At 53.2% G+C, this 14948-nt stretch overlaps 1 protein-coding gene across 1 annotated transcript; it reads left to right on the top strand.

Moving 5' to 3' along the window:
* Window positions 1-7566: 7566 nt before the first annotated feature.
* Window positions 7567-9517, top strand: GPR87 (G protein-coupled receptor 87; the record flags this gene model as incomplete). Its single annotated transcript, XM_080349353.1, has 2 exons — window positions 7567-7600; window positions 8481-9517. The coding sequence occupies 2 exons, from the start codon at window positions 7567-7569 to the stop codon at window positions 9515-9517; spliced, it is 1071 nt and encodes a 356-aa protein (XP_080205479.1).
* Between the last annotated feature and the right edge of the window lie 5431 nt (window positions 9518-14948).

The raw sequence follows: 14948 nt of genomic DNA, 5'->3' as shown, positions 1-14948 counted from the left end.
ACACGGCGGGTGTCTGTCCGGCACAGCGGGTGTCTGTCCAGCACAGTGGGTGTCTGTCCAGCACTGCTGCAGCCATGAGCGGAGATGCTCCTTCTTGGAGTCGGGAATGCCGGGAAGCCTACGCTACTTGCTGCACGTAGCCAAGACCAGGTGCACCAGGAGCAATGGAAGGGGAAACTCCTTCTCTCTCCACAAGTCCCTTGCACGCCACGGCGCAGCACAGCTCAGCCAGACCGCCTCTGCGACCGAGCGAGCGCTGGGGAAAGCGCCCAGGACACCCCCAGGGACACTGTGCCATTAACCTTGATGTGCGCAATAATTACTAATGCTTTGGAACGGAGAACGCACCTGATGTAAAGCAAGTGCTGCGGACCCAGCGTGCTGCTGCCGGGACACCAGCGACACCGACCAGCGCTGCCAGGCAGCACCAGAGGAGTCACCGATATCCATGCCCATGTTTTGGTGGTCGTAACCCTGCCCAACATAAAAAATGACCACACCATCTTAAAAACAAACCCAAAAAAATCACATCCTCAGCTATCAAAATTTGGTTTCTACATCTGACCAACCTTGCGTGAGATGCTACAATAACCACTGCTGCTTGTTTTTCCCTGGCAAAGTGTCCGTGGCGTGTGAAAGTGACAACTGATGATAAGCACTATAAATCGGGCTTTTAACCCCAGAACAGCGTGGCTGGGCCGGAAAGAGCAGCAGATCCTGCGCTGTACCCGGGACCGGCATCTGCCCGCGGCCGAGAGGGACGGACAGACGGACACTGCGGGCTGCTCCCGGAACAGCGGGCTGCACCAGGCTGAACTTCTCCCAGCCATACCCCAAAATCCCCGTGTCCTTTCCCTTCCTCTTTGCAATAGTGGCATTGCTGCACGTAGCCAGCACGGGCAGTTGTGTCACAGCACAGAAAAACCCAGCTGACAACAGCAGATGAGGAGTTTTTTGTCCTTTTGTAATATCAATTAGAATTGCATACAAAAAAAAAAAAATCAATAGAAATTGTTTCAATGCAATGCAGAACACCTAAAAGTGCGACTGGAATTACTTCAAAGTTTAAATGGCACTGTCCACATGCATGTACCAATAACATTTGGTTTTCCTCATGAGGTATTTTTTCACAGTATCCCCTGCAGCATTAAGAGACGTGACACACGCACAACAGCGAGAGCTACAATGGGTGAAGGTGTAATGCGATCAGTCTAATACCTTCATTTTTCTTTCTGTGTGACCCAGCCATCCTGGCTGTTTTTAAAGTTCTACTTTGAGCTTTTTAACTTATCGTTTTTCGTTGCGAAATACCAGTGATCAAACGTAAAAGCGTAAATACCAGTGAAATACCAGTGATGAAACGTTTTGAGCCCGGGAGGCTGTGCCACCTGCATGCGGAGGGGACCCCGGGGTCCCTGCGCTGGGTGACGGGCTGCGCGGCACCCGCGGCAGCTGCTGCGCTGGCACCCGCTCAGGACCACCCAAGCACCACACGCTCAAACTTCTTCACCAGCTTCTGCTTCTTGCCCAAAGTCTTGTAACATTTTAAATCTAAAAGACTATGGCTTCAGGCTAATTAAGCACACCGGACAAGTCAGGAACGGCCTATGGAATTGAGGGGTGATTGTTTGACAGTGATTTCCTTGCTGCCAAGAACAGAGCCCATGAAAACACAAGCAGAACGGGAATGGAAGAGCTGGGAGAGAAGCTTGTGAAGAGATTAAAAGAGGGAAAAGCTGAAGCTATTCTGGAGAAATGCTGCAGGGCACTCAAGGCCTGGAACAAGCTTATCAGCAAGGCGGTGGAGCCGCCATCCTCGGGGCCACGCACCGCCCGCCGCCACGGCCCCCAGCAGCACCCACCGACGCCAACGCCAGCAAAGAGCGGCGGTGCCGGGAGCAGCGGGGCCGCCGCTCAGAGCCCGGGCACCGCGCCCACCCCACGGCTGCGGGAAGCTGCGCCTCGCACCGCGGCGCTTCACGCGGGGGGAACAATGCAGCTCTGCAGGGACAAGATGCAGCTCCTGCTGCGAGCAGGCTTCGCGCAGCCAGAAACCAGCAGCAGCTGCTTCTAGAAAGAAGCAAAGGAAACACTCCAGAGTTAATCCTTTCCTCCTGTCTAATTAGAGGCTGCCATACTGAGAAGACCTTAATTATCCCAACTCTGCCAACCATTGCACTGTGCTCTTTTTTTAAAAAAATAATAAAAAACAGGCAAGCAGTTGCAACACAGCTCGTCTTCCACCAGCAGCCATTTACCTGCTGCCGGTTCCCTCCTGCCTCCTCATGTAAAAGTAACTGCAGCCCAATGGAGCCGTACTTCAGCACCGCACTGCACCGCACACCGCACTGCACCGCACGCTGCCCTGGACGTGCCCGGCGAGGCGCCAGCATCTGCTGCAGCCAAGAGCCGCTGTCACACACCAGGAGCCGCTGCTGTGCACCAGGAGCTGCTGCCACCTGCACACAGCAGAGCTCAGCACCCAGCCCAGGACCCGCCACAAGCCCGGCAGCTCCTGCTGCTTGGTCATGGACAAGGCACACACTTGTTGCTAATGCAGCAAAGGGCTGAGAAGTATTTCTTCAACATCACTCCCGACCTACCATAAATAGTCAAATAGAATTCATGCATCTTTAGGTTCTGCAAATTAGTTTAAAAAATAAACAGTCTTGCAGTAATGATTAACAATATCTACCAGATTTTGTAACCTCTGCACAGAAAATCTTATTTGAAGTAATATTAATGCACAAAGTTTTAACGAGGAACAGTTCAAAAGACAGAAAAGATAAAGAACTTGGTAGTTGAGGCAGCATCCCACAAAAGCCTCACATCAGAGCCACCCCACATAGAGGAAAATAAGGGTTCATAATCATTCACTTGAGACGAGGAGAAAATTCATGGTTACATTTGGACTAAGTATTCCAACAATGACTTTGAGAAAATTAGATACATGCGAATATATTTTTTTAAGTGAGGAAACCATGTTATTCTAAGGGCATATTCCTCCCAAACTGAGAATCTTGCATATTAGACAGTGTTATTTAATGCTTGCTGCAGCATTCAGCTGCACCCAGCCCAGGCTCTCCTGCAGCCGCAAATGCCCAACTTGGAGGGGCAGACTGACCGCGGGATTCCGGGCGGTCCCGCAGTAAACAGGGGCAGAGGCTGGTGCACCAAGGGGACACGAGCGCGTTTAGCAGCTACTGGGATGCAGGGCAGACCCCACACGGGCACTGGACACGAGCACGGTGCTTTAGCGCTCACAAAGGACCAAGATGGACCAAACCCCAAGGGTCAGGCAGCTCTGTGCTTACAGAGCAGCGCGTGGATCACAGAGCAGCGCGTGGATCACAGAGCAGCGCGTGGATCACAGGAACAGCGCGTGGATCACTTCATGGAGCAGCTGAGGCAGGAAGTCCCCGCTGGCAGCATGTCACCGCAGATGTGCAGGGGCTGCTTGTCCCCTGCGCACGCCCAGAGGTGCCAGCTCCACAACCACCCAACGCAGGCTCTGCCAAGGACGAGGGGCAGGCCAGGGCAGACCAGCGTCCCGCCAGCAGCTGCTCGGGCAGTGGGTCCGACAGCAGCCGCACGCTGCAGCGTGCCCGCGGCCAGGACACTGGGCAGAGATGCGTGAGAGAAAAGTTTGGGCTGGAACTGAGGGGGAAGTTCAAGGAGGAACCTGCAAACCAAGAAGGGTGTTTTTTGCTAGACACCAAGGCAGACAAGAAGCGCTCAGAGCAGCGGCAGCGGTTCCTGTTTCTGGATATGACTAAGCGACAAGCACCATAAGCCACAGCGGGGGACAGTTACAGCCCAGCTCTTGGCTTTCAGCCCCTCCGCAACTCCATCAGTTGAGCATGGCAGCATCACCATATCACAGGGATCCGGCACACGCTGCCTGCGCGTCCCTCTGCCACCCCAGTGCCAGCACGGCGGGACCGCAGCCAAGGGCATGGAGCCTACGAGGGCCATTGCCACCCCCTCCCCAGCCACCCGGCGCTGAGGCGGCTCCGGTCGGAAGCGGCCAACCCGCGCCAGCTGGCTGGGGCACGCGTGGGGTGGGGACACGCCGAGCCCTCGGCAGGCTGAGGAGCAGGTCCCAGGGACCCCCTCACTGGGGCAGCCCTGACTGGGGCACCCCGAGCCCCCCGCCCACCCCGCTGCTCGCACAGCTGCCACCAGCATCTCCGGCACCGCCGGTACAGCCGCACAGCTCCAAGGATGGGGATGTGACAGTGAGAAACATGCAAACGATACGGACGCCTGCAAAGCACAGGAGAGTGAGGCGCACACTGATTCGCTGTAGGGGCAGACTCCAACAGGAATTTCAGGTTATTCTGCAACGCATTAACAGTACATTAACATACACTTTTACCAAAAGGAGACAGACAAATTTTAACAGAGGCCTCCGAGGCAGAAGGTGGTAGTGTCCGGTTACTGGGGCTGGGCTCCCTTTGAGGAGCAAGGAAGGGTGCTAGGGAGGGTGCCAGCAGGGCTCACCGAGCGCGGGTTGGCCGGGGTGATGGGGCTGAACGCTCCGGGTGCTGCTGCAGCTCCACGCACACACGCCGACCCGCAGCTCCATGCCCACGCTGACCCGCAGCTCCATGCCCACGCTGACCCGCAGCTCCATGCCCACGCTGACCCGCAGCTCCATGCCCACGCTGACCCGCAGCTCCATGCCCACACTGACCCGCAGCTCCATGCCCACGCTGACCCGCAGCTCCATGCCCACGCTGACCCGCAGCTCCATGCCCACACTGACCCGCAGCTCCATGCCCACACTGACCCGCAGCTCCATGCCCACACTGACCCGCAGCTCCATGCCCACGCTGACCCGCAGCTCCATGCCCACGCTGACCCGCAGCTCCATGCCCACGCTGACCCGCAGCCTGCAGCGATGCTGTCTGCCCCTCCGTCTCCGCAATTAAAACAGAGATTCGGTTCTGACGGGCAACAGACAACAACTTAATTGCAGGCAGCCCACAGCAGATTTAATAAACTGTCTGGCATTTCTATTTACACTAACTCTGTCATTTACCAAACTTTATGGTGATGAGTGCTGACTGACTGGCAGGAGGCCACACATCAAAAAGTTACATGCTCAAAAAACCCCAGGCAAATAAAAAACAAACAAACAAACCAACTCTTAAAACTCTGCAGCCCTATGACCTAGAATATCTAATGTAGGTCACAAAGATAATTTTCTGATTTTTAAGAAGTTTTAAATAAGACAAACAGAGCGATTAGATTTGAGGATGTAGGATTTCTTTAAACAGTGAGGCAACGTAAAGCCTGAGTCATTAGGAAAGCTCCCCAGTCATCCCCTGCCCGTGTGCCGGCGGAGCCTGCCGCGCAGCCACCAGCCAGCTGCCACCAGCCAGCTGCCACCAGCCAGCTGCCACCAGCCAGCTGCCACCGCGGCTCTGGCAGCATCCGCAGCAGCACGTCACCCCCTGTGAAACGGCATGTACGCAGCTTGTGCCTAACGCAGCTGTCAGCCTCTAGGGGAACGGCAGGAAAACACAATCAAGAACAAAACCCAAACACAGCCGAGTGCATGAACTACAAGAAGTAACAAGTATTCTGGCTTTAAAAGCTACTTGAGTAAAGGAGCAGCTTCTAGTGCCTCTTCAACACCACCCAAGCACAGTATTTTTATACAGAAGAATGAGACAGCTCGTTAGGATACGACTGATCAGAAGTGTCCAGGGAACTGGACAAGGAGTGGAAAACTAACCTTGCCCTGCACACAAACATTCAAATGAGTAAAAAGGCCACTATCAGAGCACGTAATCAATTGCTCATTGATTACAGAATTCTGTGATTCTGTAATCAATGAGCAATCACCAAATATCTTAAAACAGTCTTTAAAAGAGAAGGCAGTCTTCATCTCCCGTTCCAAGAGCACATATGGAAGAAGCGAATTCTCCACACATGGCAACTTTCTTCCTGCACCTAGTGGTCTTTATCTGAAGAAAATGAGCTTCTGGAGTACAGGGACGCACCAGATTTGTCTCCAGGGAGCTTTGCTCACTCACCCAGGACTCTACGGCTTCCGGTGGTGCCTGTGCCCAGGCTCTGCTGAGCCCAGCTCTGCTGAGCCCGGCTCTGCCAGGCGGGACACACGCTGCTCCCGGGTCACATCAGCGAGGAGCTGGCTGCTTTCTGCTACCTGCTGTCAGACTCCTACGGCCTTAGTGCCAACCCCCACCTAAAGGGATGGATGCAGAGGTGGGACAAGGAAGGAGCCTTTTTGGAAAGGATTTCAAGCAAATCCCTTTGGCACACAAGACACTACACAGAGTTTTACCTATCGTGGATCCCGTCCCAGCTCCATCAGATGCCGAATGTTCCCCAGGGTTCCAGCGTCCTGCAGCCCCCGCCTGCAGAGCCGGGACCCCGCGGCTTCCCGGGACCAGGAGCTGCACAGACCTAAAAGAGAAGCAGGGAAACAAGCATCTTACTTGCCTGAGAACATCAGATATGCATCTTGTTCTTAAAATTACATATTCGTTTGATCTTGGTGGCTCCTGGGCAAAAACGGATAGCTGCAAATGATAAACAACGGCACAAAACCAACAGGCCAGCGCTTCTCAGACCAAGAGAAAACAAATATCTAAAATAGTTCTGACATCCTCACAATGGACCCCAGTTATTATCAGAGCAAACAATGGCAGACAAGAAACCAAACCGATAAAAAGCTTAGAGTATCAGAATAAAAACTTTTACTGATGCTTCAAAATGCAGTAATTTGCTTCACTGCCATCTAGTGACAATTCCACGCAGTTCACAGCACAGTGACAATGGCATAAAACAAGTTTAGCTCTGCGAAAGTGCTTCAGCAATTGTATCATGCATTCATTCCGTTTGAGAGGCCATAGGCTGGGGTGCTTCAGGTGACAAGGACCCAACCACCAGCAAACACGCTTTTCTTGGAGCTCGTCTGTAAGACGACACGCAGGATTTGCAGGGAGGCCCGAGGCAGGTTACCCCGTGGAGCAGCGCGGGGCTGGCGTCATACGCGTGACGGGGACACAAGGGCCCAGGCTGCTGCGGCGCAGTGACGGAGGTCCCGGCAGGGGAAGGAACACACTCAGAGGGCTGACTGATGACAGACAGAGTGCTCTAAGTGAAAGGCACTGATCCAAGAATATATGACCATATATATTCATTATATGTACGGTCACAGAGACGGTCAGGCTGGCACTCAGAACACCGTGGCTAACGGTGACAGCAGCCAGGCCGCGGCACAGCCGCATTCGTGAGGTGGAGAGAGGGAACAAACAGTTCTGGCAGGGGTGACGGGCAGGGGCCGCCTCAGGGGAACAGCCGCGCGGCGCCCACAGGTCAGCCCGCCACTGGGAATTCCGAGGATGCTCATCCCACAACGTTCCTCTCCCCGCTGCAGACGGGAAGGTGGGGACTTGTTTGCTTTGGGTGTAATTGCCTTTGTTCTCCCCAAAGGTAGCGCTGGCACAGCCCACGCCGCGTCCCGGACCCCCGGCTGCCAGCGGGACTGCTGAACGGCACCTCAGCTGAGAACCGACAGCAGCGCCAACGATGGGGTACAACCTGTCCTATGGAAAACTGCCAGGTAAGGTCACCTTGGAATCTAAGTGACTGAGAACTGTTTATTGTATTACTATCAGTTCCTACCAACACTTTGAAGACATAAGTCACTTCAGAAAAGTCTGAATGCTGCCAGGTGCTGGCCCTGGGGTGTCTGTCCCGGTTTGCCGCACCAGCCAAGCTCACAGTATAAACAATGGGAAATACAATGTGCTATAGTTTTATGAGGGAAGCTGTAAGTCTGAAGTTTTTCCAAAAACATTTACATGTTAAATCTTAAAACCTCCAGAGACTGTTTTTAAACACATTTAAATAAGCTAAACTTTAAAACAGTGTTTTGATAGGCCCAGAGAGTCTCTCCAGAGTCCTTTCTTGATAAACACATCATCTCAGCTCATAAATTGCGTTCCGTCAAGACAGCCAAGAGCTGCCACCCTGTAATTCGGATCAATGGCTCGTTGCCAGCAGGCCGGTTGCAGCTGCGCTCGGTGCAGCCCTGCACTCTGCAGAACCAGCCCTGCTCAGCACCACCAGAGCACCGCTGCTCTGCTCAGAGGGTTCCTGGGCTCTTTGTCTTCTCCAAACACTGCCCAGTTTCCTTGCACAAGCCGCCCTGGGGGAGCCTCGGAGCACGCGCACTCACACCGTGCGTGTTTGCGCTGCCGCTGGATCTCGGCAGGAGGCACAGACACCGTGCTGAGGCCAACGAGCCACGGGCACGTCTATTTTGACACGTGCAATACTTAGAAGCACTGCTTTAAACTCGTGTTTTCCAGGCTGGTTAATCCGAGCAGCTCCTGGAATTGCCCAGAGAGGATGGTTCCTAGAGGACAGTTCTAAAACGGCCCCATTTGTAAAACTCTAGAAATGTACTCTAAACCTGTTGTTTTCCCCCATTGCGGCAGATGATCGTCTGAGCCCGGACAACAGCAGCGCGCCCAACGCCACGGCCAGCTCGCTCGGGAGCGCCGCGCACAACGAGTTCACCACCATCGTCCTGCCCGTGCTGTACCTCATCATCTTCCTGGCCAGCATCCTGCTCAACGGCCTCGCAGTCTGGATTTTTTTCCACATCAGGAATAAAACGAGTTTTATATTTTACCTCAAGAACATTGTGGTCGCAGACCTCCTCATGACACTGACGTTCCCGTTCAAGATAATCCAGGACTCGCAGCTGGGGCCGTGGCACTTCAACTCCTTCCTGTGCCGCTACACCACGGTGCTGTTCTACGCCAACATGTACACCACCATCGTGTTCCTGGGGCTCATCAGCATCGACCGCTACCTGAAAGTCGTGAAGCCCTTTGGGGACTCGCGGATGTACAGCATCACCTTCACCAAGGTCCTGTCCGCCTGCGTGTGGGTGGTGATGGCGTTCCTGGCGCTGCCCAACCTGATCCTGACCAACGGCTACCCCACGCGCAGGAACGTCGACGACTGCCTCAAGCTCAAGTCCCCCCTGGGGGTGCAGTGGCACACGGCTGTCATCTACATCAACACCTGCACCTTCGTGGTGGTGCTGATAGTGCTCATAGGATGCTACATCGCCATATCCAGGTACATCTACAAGTCGAGCAAACAATTTATCAGCTCGTCGAGCAGAAAGCGGAAGCACAACCAAAGTATCAGGGTGGTCGTGGCTGTGTTCTTCACTTGCTTTCTGCCGTATCATTTGTGCAGAATGCCCTTCACTTTTAGCCATCTAGACAAAATTTTAGACGACTCTGCACATAAAATCCTGTATTATTGTAAGGAAATGACTCTGTTCCTGTCCGCGTGCAACGTCTGTCTGGACCCAATCATTTACTTCTTCATGTGTAGATCATTCTCGCGAAGGCTGTTCAGAAAATCCAATATGAGAACCAGGAGTGAGAGTATTCGATCGCTTCAGAGCGTGAGAAGATCAGAAGTGCGCATATACCACGAATACACCGACGTCTGAACTCCCCTGCGCAGAGACTTTCGCTCATTTGCGAGAACGTTTGTATATCGTGTAAATAAAACGTACCTTTGAGTATCTGACCACGGCATTGCATTGATGTGCTGACTTGCACAGCTTTTCCGTTCCAGCTTAGCGAGACCTGTCTCGAACTTCAAAGGCTCAAACCCACCCAGAGATCAGGTTGTCTCTGGAGGGGCTGCGGGGGCTGCCGGTGGGTTGGTTGGTTTTTAGGGCCAACAGCAGCTGAGGACGCTGCGGCTCGGGCTCTGGAAAGGGCTTCGCCGCCGGCCACCAGCGTCCCAGCTTTCTGTGGTGCTGGCAGCGCCGTCTCGCCCACAGACAAAGCCACTCAAGTGCTTTCAAAACATCCCTTTCAAAACACCAAACATAACAAACTCAAACACAACCCTGGTTCAATTCTCTTCTCAACAAAGAGTCCTGTTAAAAAGGCTTTTCAGTCTCATTTAATCTCATTCTAAGTGAGGACACAACAAAAATGTCCCTTGACAGACTCACATGTAATATGAGTGAGCAATCAACATCAAGCTGAAAATTCACTTTCGCAGCACTTTCTATTCCTGCTTAACACAACAGGAATAAGACCTAAAGCACTAGGAATTTTTTGTTCAAAATTATTTAGAACTTCAGCTGCTTTCACCTCTCAGAAACAATAACTGTGTGCGATAAGCGGGTGAAATTCAGCTTTGGAGAGCAGTTCAGTGAACACCTTCAGGGCCTCACCTGACCCTGCAGCACCCCCGGCAGAGCAGAGCAAAGGCAGAGCACCAGCACCAAGGGGAGCAGCCGGGAACGACACGACCAGCACAGCAGCTGCTGCTGGGGCAGCGCTGACCGACAATATGTCATTCACAGTAACAAGGCAAGGCCTGGGCAGCGCCCAGCAGAGCTGTGCTGACCCCGACACCCCGCTCAGCCCTCCAGACCATGGGGACGCGCTGGAACTCCATCCTGGAAACGAAACAACACCCCCACGAACCGCTCTGTCCGCGCTCCACCGGGATTAGGTCAGATTTGTTCAGATTGTTTTGCTTGTGCAAAAAATAAACAGGCAACTTAAAACCCCCAGATTGTAAAGAGCTGACGCGTGCTCTGAGCAATTAGTTCGTATAGGGATGTTACACAATGCAGTGCAACTGAACAAGCAGAAGAGGGCGTCAGTCCCTCAGCAAGTGCCTGATTCCTACAAGGACTTCTGATACAGAGAAAAAGGTTTCATAAAATAATCCTGAAAATGCAGCATTCAGATAACCAGATGAAATACTGCAGAACACCTTTGAGAGACTTTCCTACTGAAACAAGGAGTCCTCTTTTTCTAAAAAACACCATTAGTTCAATTTTAGATTCCATTTTATGCACAATGAAACAGCTGAAGTGTAAGCACTATAATATTTGGATTATATATTCAGATCAATGCAAGTGTTCCAAAACTATTTACATTGCTCAGGGGAGACCATTTCTGGAAAGGGAGACAAGAACCACAGAATACAGGGTGGAAGGGACCACAAGGGCCATCTGGTCCAGCCTTCCTTGGCAAGGATATCTACGGGATTTATCCTGCTTTAAATAACAATCTTTTAAATGGCTAAAATACCGCAGAATAAACCCTGTTTTCCAGTCTGTACAGAACTATGTCCACACACAGCCTCCAAGATGGGTCTGCAATCACACTGGCCATCTTGGATTCTTAGGGGTCTGTGCAGGTACAAAAGCGCACAGAGCGCCACTCTGGGGACGGGGCTGCACAGCCCAGTTCTCGTGAACGGAAACGGCACGCTGGGCTGGCCTCGTCAAGTGTGATGTTCAGGACTGGGAGATGAGTTATGTACACAGAGATATGAATAAACAACGACTCTTGGGAGGTCTTATATGGTTAAAGAAAACCAAGACCAAGCGCTTCTGGTCTCCCCTTTACAATGCAAGTAATGGTAAATCACAGAAGGGTTTATGGCTCGTTAAACTGCTCGATAATGACTGTGTTAAATTCACACCCGCAGCACAGCCCTGTCTCTGATTGCAGCCGTTCGCCCCCTTCCAGCTCCCCCTGCCCGGGGCAGCCTGCTCAGTGCCCAACAGCCCCTGGGGACGGAACTGTTCCAACACCGTCCCGCACGGGACACACACACACACACACACACACCCCCCCCACGCTTTCTCACCACACACTTGTTGTTCGACTCAAGGCTGCACTTACACCACTTACACGGGATTTCCTCCCAGGAGGAAGAGTGCTGCTGTTCCCTAGGAAGAACTTCTTGCCCAAGAACGCGTTACCCGAAGCAGGTGCCGCGGGCGATGCCCGTCACTGACTGGCTGGAGAGCCCGTCCCCGGGGGACCAGGAGACGCAGCGGGGACCGCAGGGGTCCTGGGCAGCAGGGCAGCCGTGCCCCCCACCCGGTGACTGTGATCACACCACTCTGCACACAGTCGCCCCAAAATAACCTTATCTGGGCCGGATGTCTCTGTGATAAGCCTTTCTCGCTGGCTGATGCACGCACTTACACACACAACAGCTCTTCGAGGATGCTGTTTGTGAAATATTTTCCCAGGGCTAAAAACAAGTTACAAAAGAATATCCCAGTCCCCAAATACCAGATAACTACATCTAATTTGTTTGAATTTGACACAGAATTTTGCTCCTTAGAAGTTGTCCTCGAAAGAAAAAGGTACAAACAAGTTCACAGGAGGAGTGAGGCGCTGACCTGCCGTTTTGGAGCGGCACGCCAGGCCTGAGCGCACAGGAACGCGGGCTGTGCAGAACGAGACACCTTTTCTTGCAGGACACCGTATGTGACTGGTGGTTTTCCAGGTGCAGGCGCGACAGCAGATCAGAGCCAAGAACACAGGGAGCACGCAGCCCTGAGCACCGGCGGGTGTTCTCGCATAGGGAGCTTTGTGTTACAGAGGAACTGAGCGGCCCAGCCTGAACTCCCCTGCCATGGGCAATGGTGCAAGAAACGTTCAAACGCACTCAGAACAGCTCCAGAGCGCGACCTGTGCCAGAGGTTTGTCACTACAGACATTATGTCCTTTCCTTCTGCAGTTTCTCTAGCAACAACCTTCCCTGTGCCTTCCCACCAGCACGGCTTCCCGGGCATCTTCAGAACAGAAACTAAACCCCCAGTTCTCCTCTAAACGTATCTTTGTCTTGACGCGCAGCAGAATCTCATGAATAAAGCAACTGTAATTCCACAACTGGTGTGACCGGGCTCATTCCGACGTGTGCCAGCGCCATCGCCAGCCTGGGTCGCCCAGGGGGGACAGCGGTGACACCTGAACCCACAGACTGTGTCTGAGAGATCCCGGTCAGGCTCAGGAGACCGTTCACACAGTGCACAGACACCTGCCCAGCAGCTTTGATAGGGAAAAACCCAAATCCAGAAGCCCTGCAAGCCTTTGGCAATGAGCATGCCCTCCGGTAAGATTATTCCAGAAAAACGTTTATCTTGTTCATTCTGCTTTTACCAATTCACAGAGCTTGGCAGCAGAAATAACAAAATCTATGTGTTTTCACATTCAGAAGGGCTGGAAGCATTGACTACTTCATCAGAAGGTTGGCTATCGGGGCACAGACCTATAAGATTAGTAGTCAGAGATATTGCTGCTGTGTGGCAAAGGTCTGGCGGTCTGAGACCTCCCTTTAGAACAGCTCCATCTGGAGCTGCTGCCACGGCTGCGGAGCCGCCACCCACCGTGCTCATCCGTCCCCAGGCACAGGGGCACCTGGTCACCAGGGCACTCATACACCAGCCGTCTCACCTGCCTCTGCCAGCCTGTGCTCTCCGGGTCTGACACAGGGCTCCACCAGCAGGACCGTTAACAAGGTTTCCTCTCACAGGCACTGAGCTCAGACAAAGTTCAATTTGAACTTTTAATAAAACAACGGTTAGACTAGCAGAAGTGAATTTTGGGGGAAAGACAAGACCTATACGGCTAAAGGTAAAACGCATTATCAGCCTGTTTTTAAGCCACCGAAAGATACGATGTACAGCAGGGGTCTTCTCGCAATCGCGCTCACTGCCGGCTTTCTAACTCTTTGCAAACAGCAGCCAAATCTTCAGATCCTTAAATACTAAAGTTGGCTGGCATTTTGGAAAAATATCCATGTTTTCATAACAAAGTGACCTTTCAGTTTGCCCTGCTGTCCAGAGCCATTCCAACGGGGTGAAACTGTACACAGAGCTGAGACAGCTCACCCACCCCTTAAGCTCTTAATCCTCTGTCCGGACAACCGCTCACTTCTCTGAAGTGCACAGAAAATCTGTGTGCAGTGTTTAACCCACCACACAACAGCCCTTACGCTTGGAACCTTGAGAGCTGCGCACCTCAGCGTTGTACCAGCAGCACTGTGACTCGTGTACTTGGTTCTAGTTTACCAATTCTAAACATGTTTTAACCAAGAATGACATTTCAAACCCAAAAGCACAGCCATGTTGTTAGGCAGTCCTACGATGACATAATTTCAAAATATAAAGTATGAAAAAGACATCCCCAAATTTGCTCACTGTTGGGTTCTGTTATCTTTCAGCATATTACCATTTTTGAGATGATTTCGTACCGATGACTATGAAGCTTGAACTTTCTGCTCCATCACGAGACTTGCACAACTTCTGAGAGGGAGCCCAGGTGGCACCCGCACGTTTGAGCTCAGCTCGTGCTGGGCTGACTCTGGCTGCCCAGAACCGAGTTCCCGGCCCAGCCCACACCGGCTCCCGCGGCCCCTGGAGCGGACGGCAGCGATACGGGGCTCTGGGCCCTGACCAGCCGTGTTCTGCTGCTCCTGCTCAACACCTCAGTGGCGGCCAGAGCTGCTGCACTGCCCAGAGCAGAGTGGGGACTGCGGCCGGCACAGCCCGGTGGGGACCACAGCCCGGTGGGGACCACAGCCCGGTGGGGACCACAGCCAGCACTGCGGCCGGCACAGCCTGATTGGGACCACAGCCTGGTCAGGACCATGGCCGGCACAGCCTGATTGGGACCACAGCCTGGTCAGGACCATGGCCGGCACAGCCTGATTGGGACCACAGCCTGGTCGGGACCGTGGCCGGCACAGCCTGATTGGGACCACAGCCTGGTCGGGACCGTGGCCGGCACCGCGGCCGGCACAGCCTCCAGCCTGGTCGGGACCACCTGGTCAGGAAAAATGAACATGCAATCGAAACTGCTGCGGGACTGGCCTCCCCCGGGGATGAGCCGCAGCTCTCCAGCTCGGCCCTGCCATCGGTGCGCACCACGGTCATGCTCTGCCCACGGGCTTCCAATAGAGCCAAAGTATCTAAAAACACATTCTGTCCCCTGACAAGGAACACCTTGTGACTGATGACAACATCCATCACTGCAGATGAGACCTGCCAAGACTCAGCGCTTCAGGACACGCGGAACCCGCAAATCGTTCAGCAGTTGCCGCGGACA

This window comes from Nesoenas mayeri (genome assembly GCF_963082525.1).
Source record: "Nesoenas mayeri genome assembly, chromosome: 9".
Lineage (NCBI taxonomy): Eukaryota > Metazoa > Chordata > Aves > Columbiformes > Columbidae > Nesoenas > Nesoenas mayeri.
Note: the sequence above shows the minus strand (reverse complement) of the source record. Positions and strands in the feature narration are given on the sequence as shown.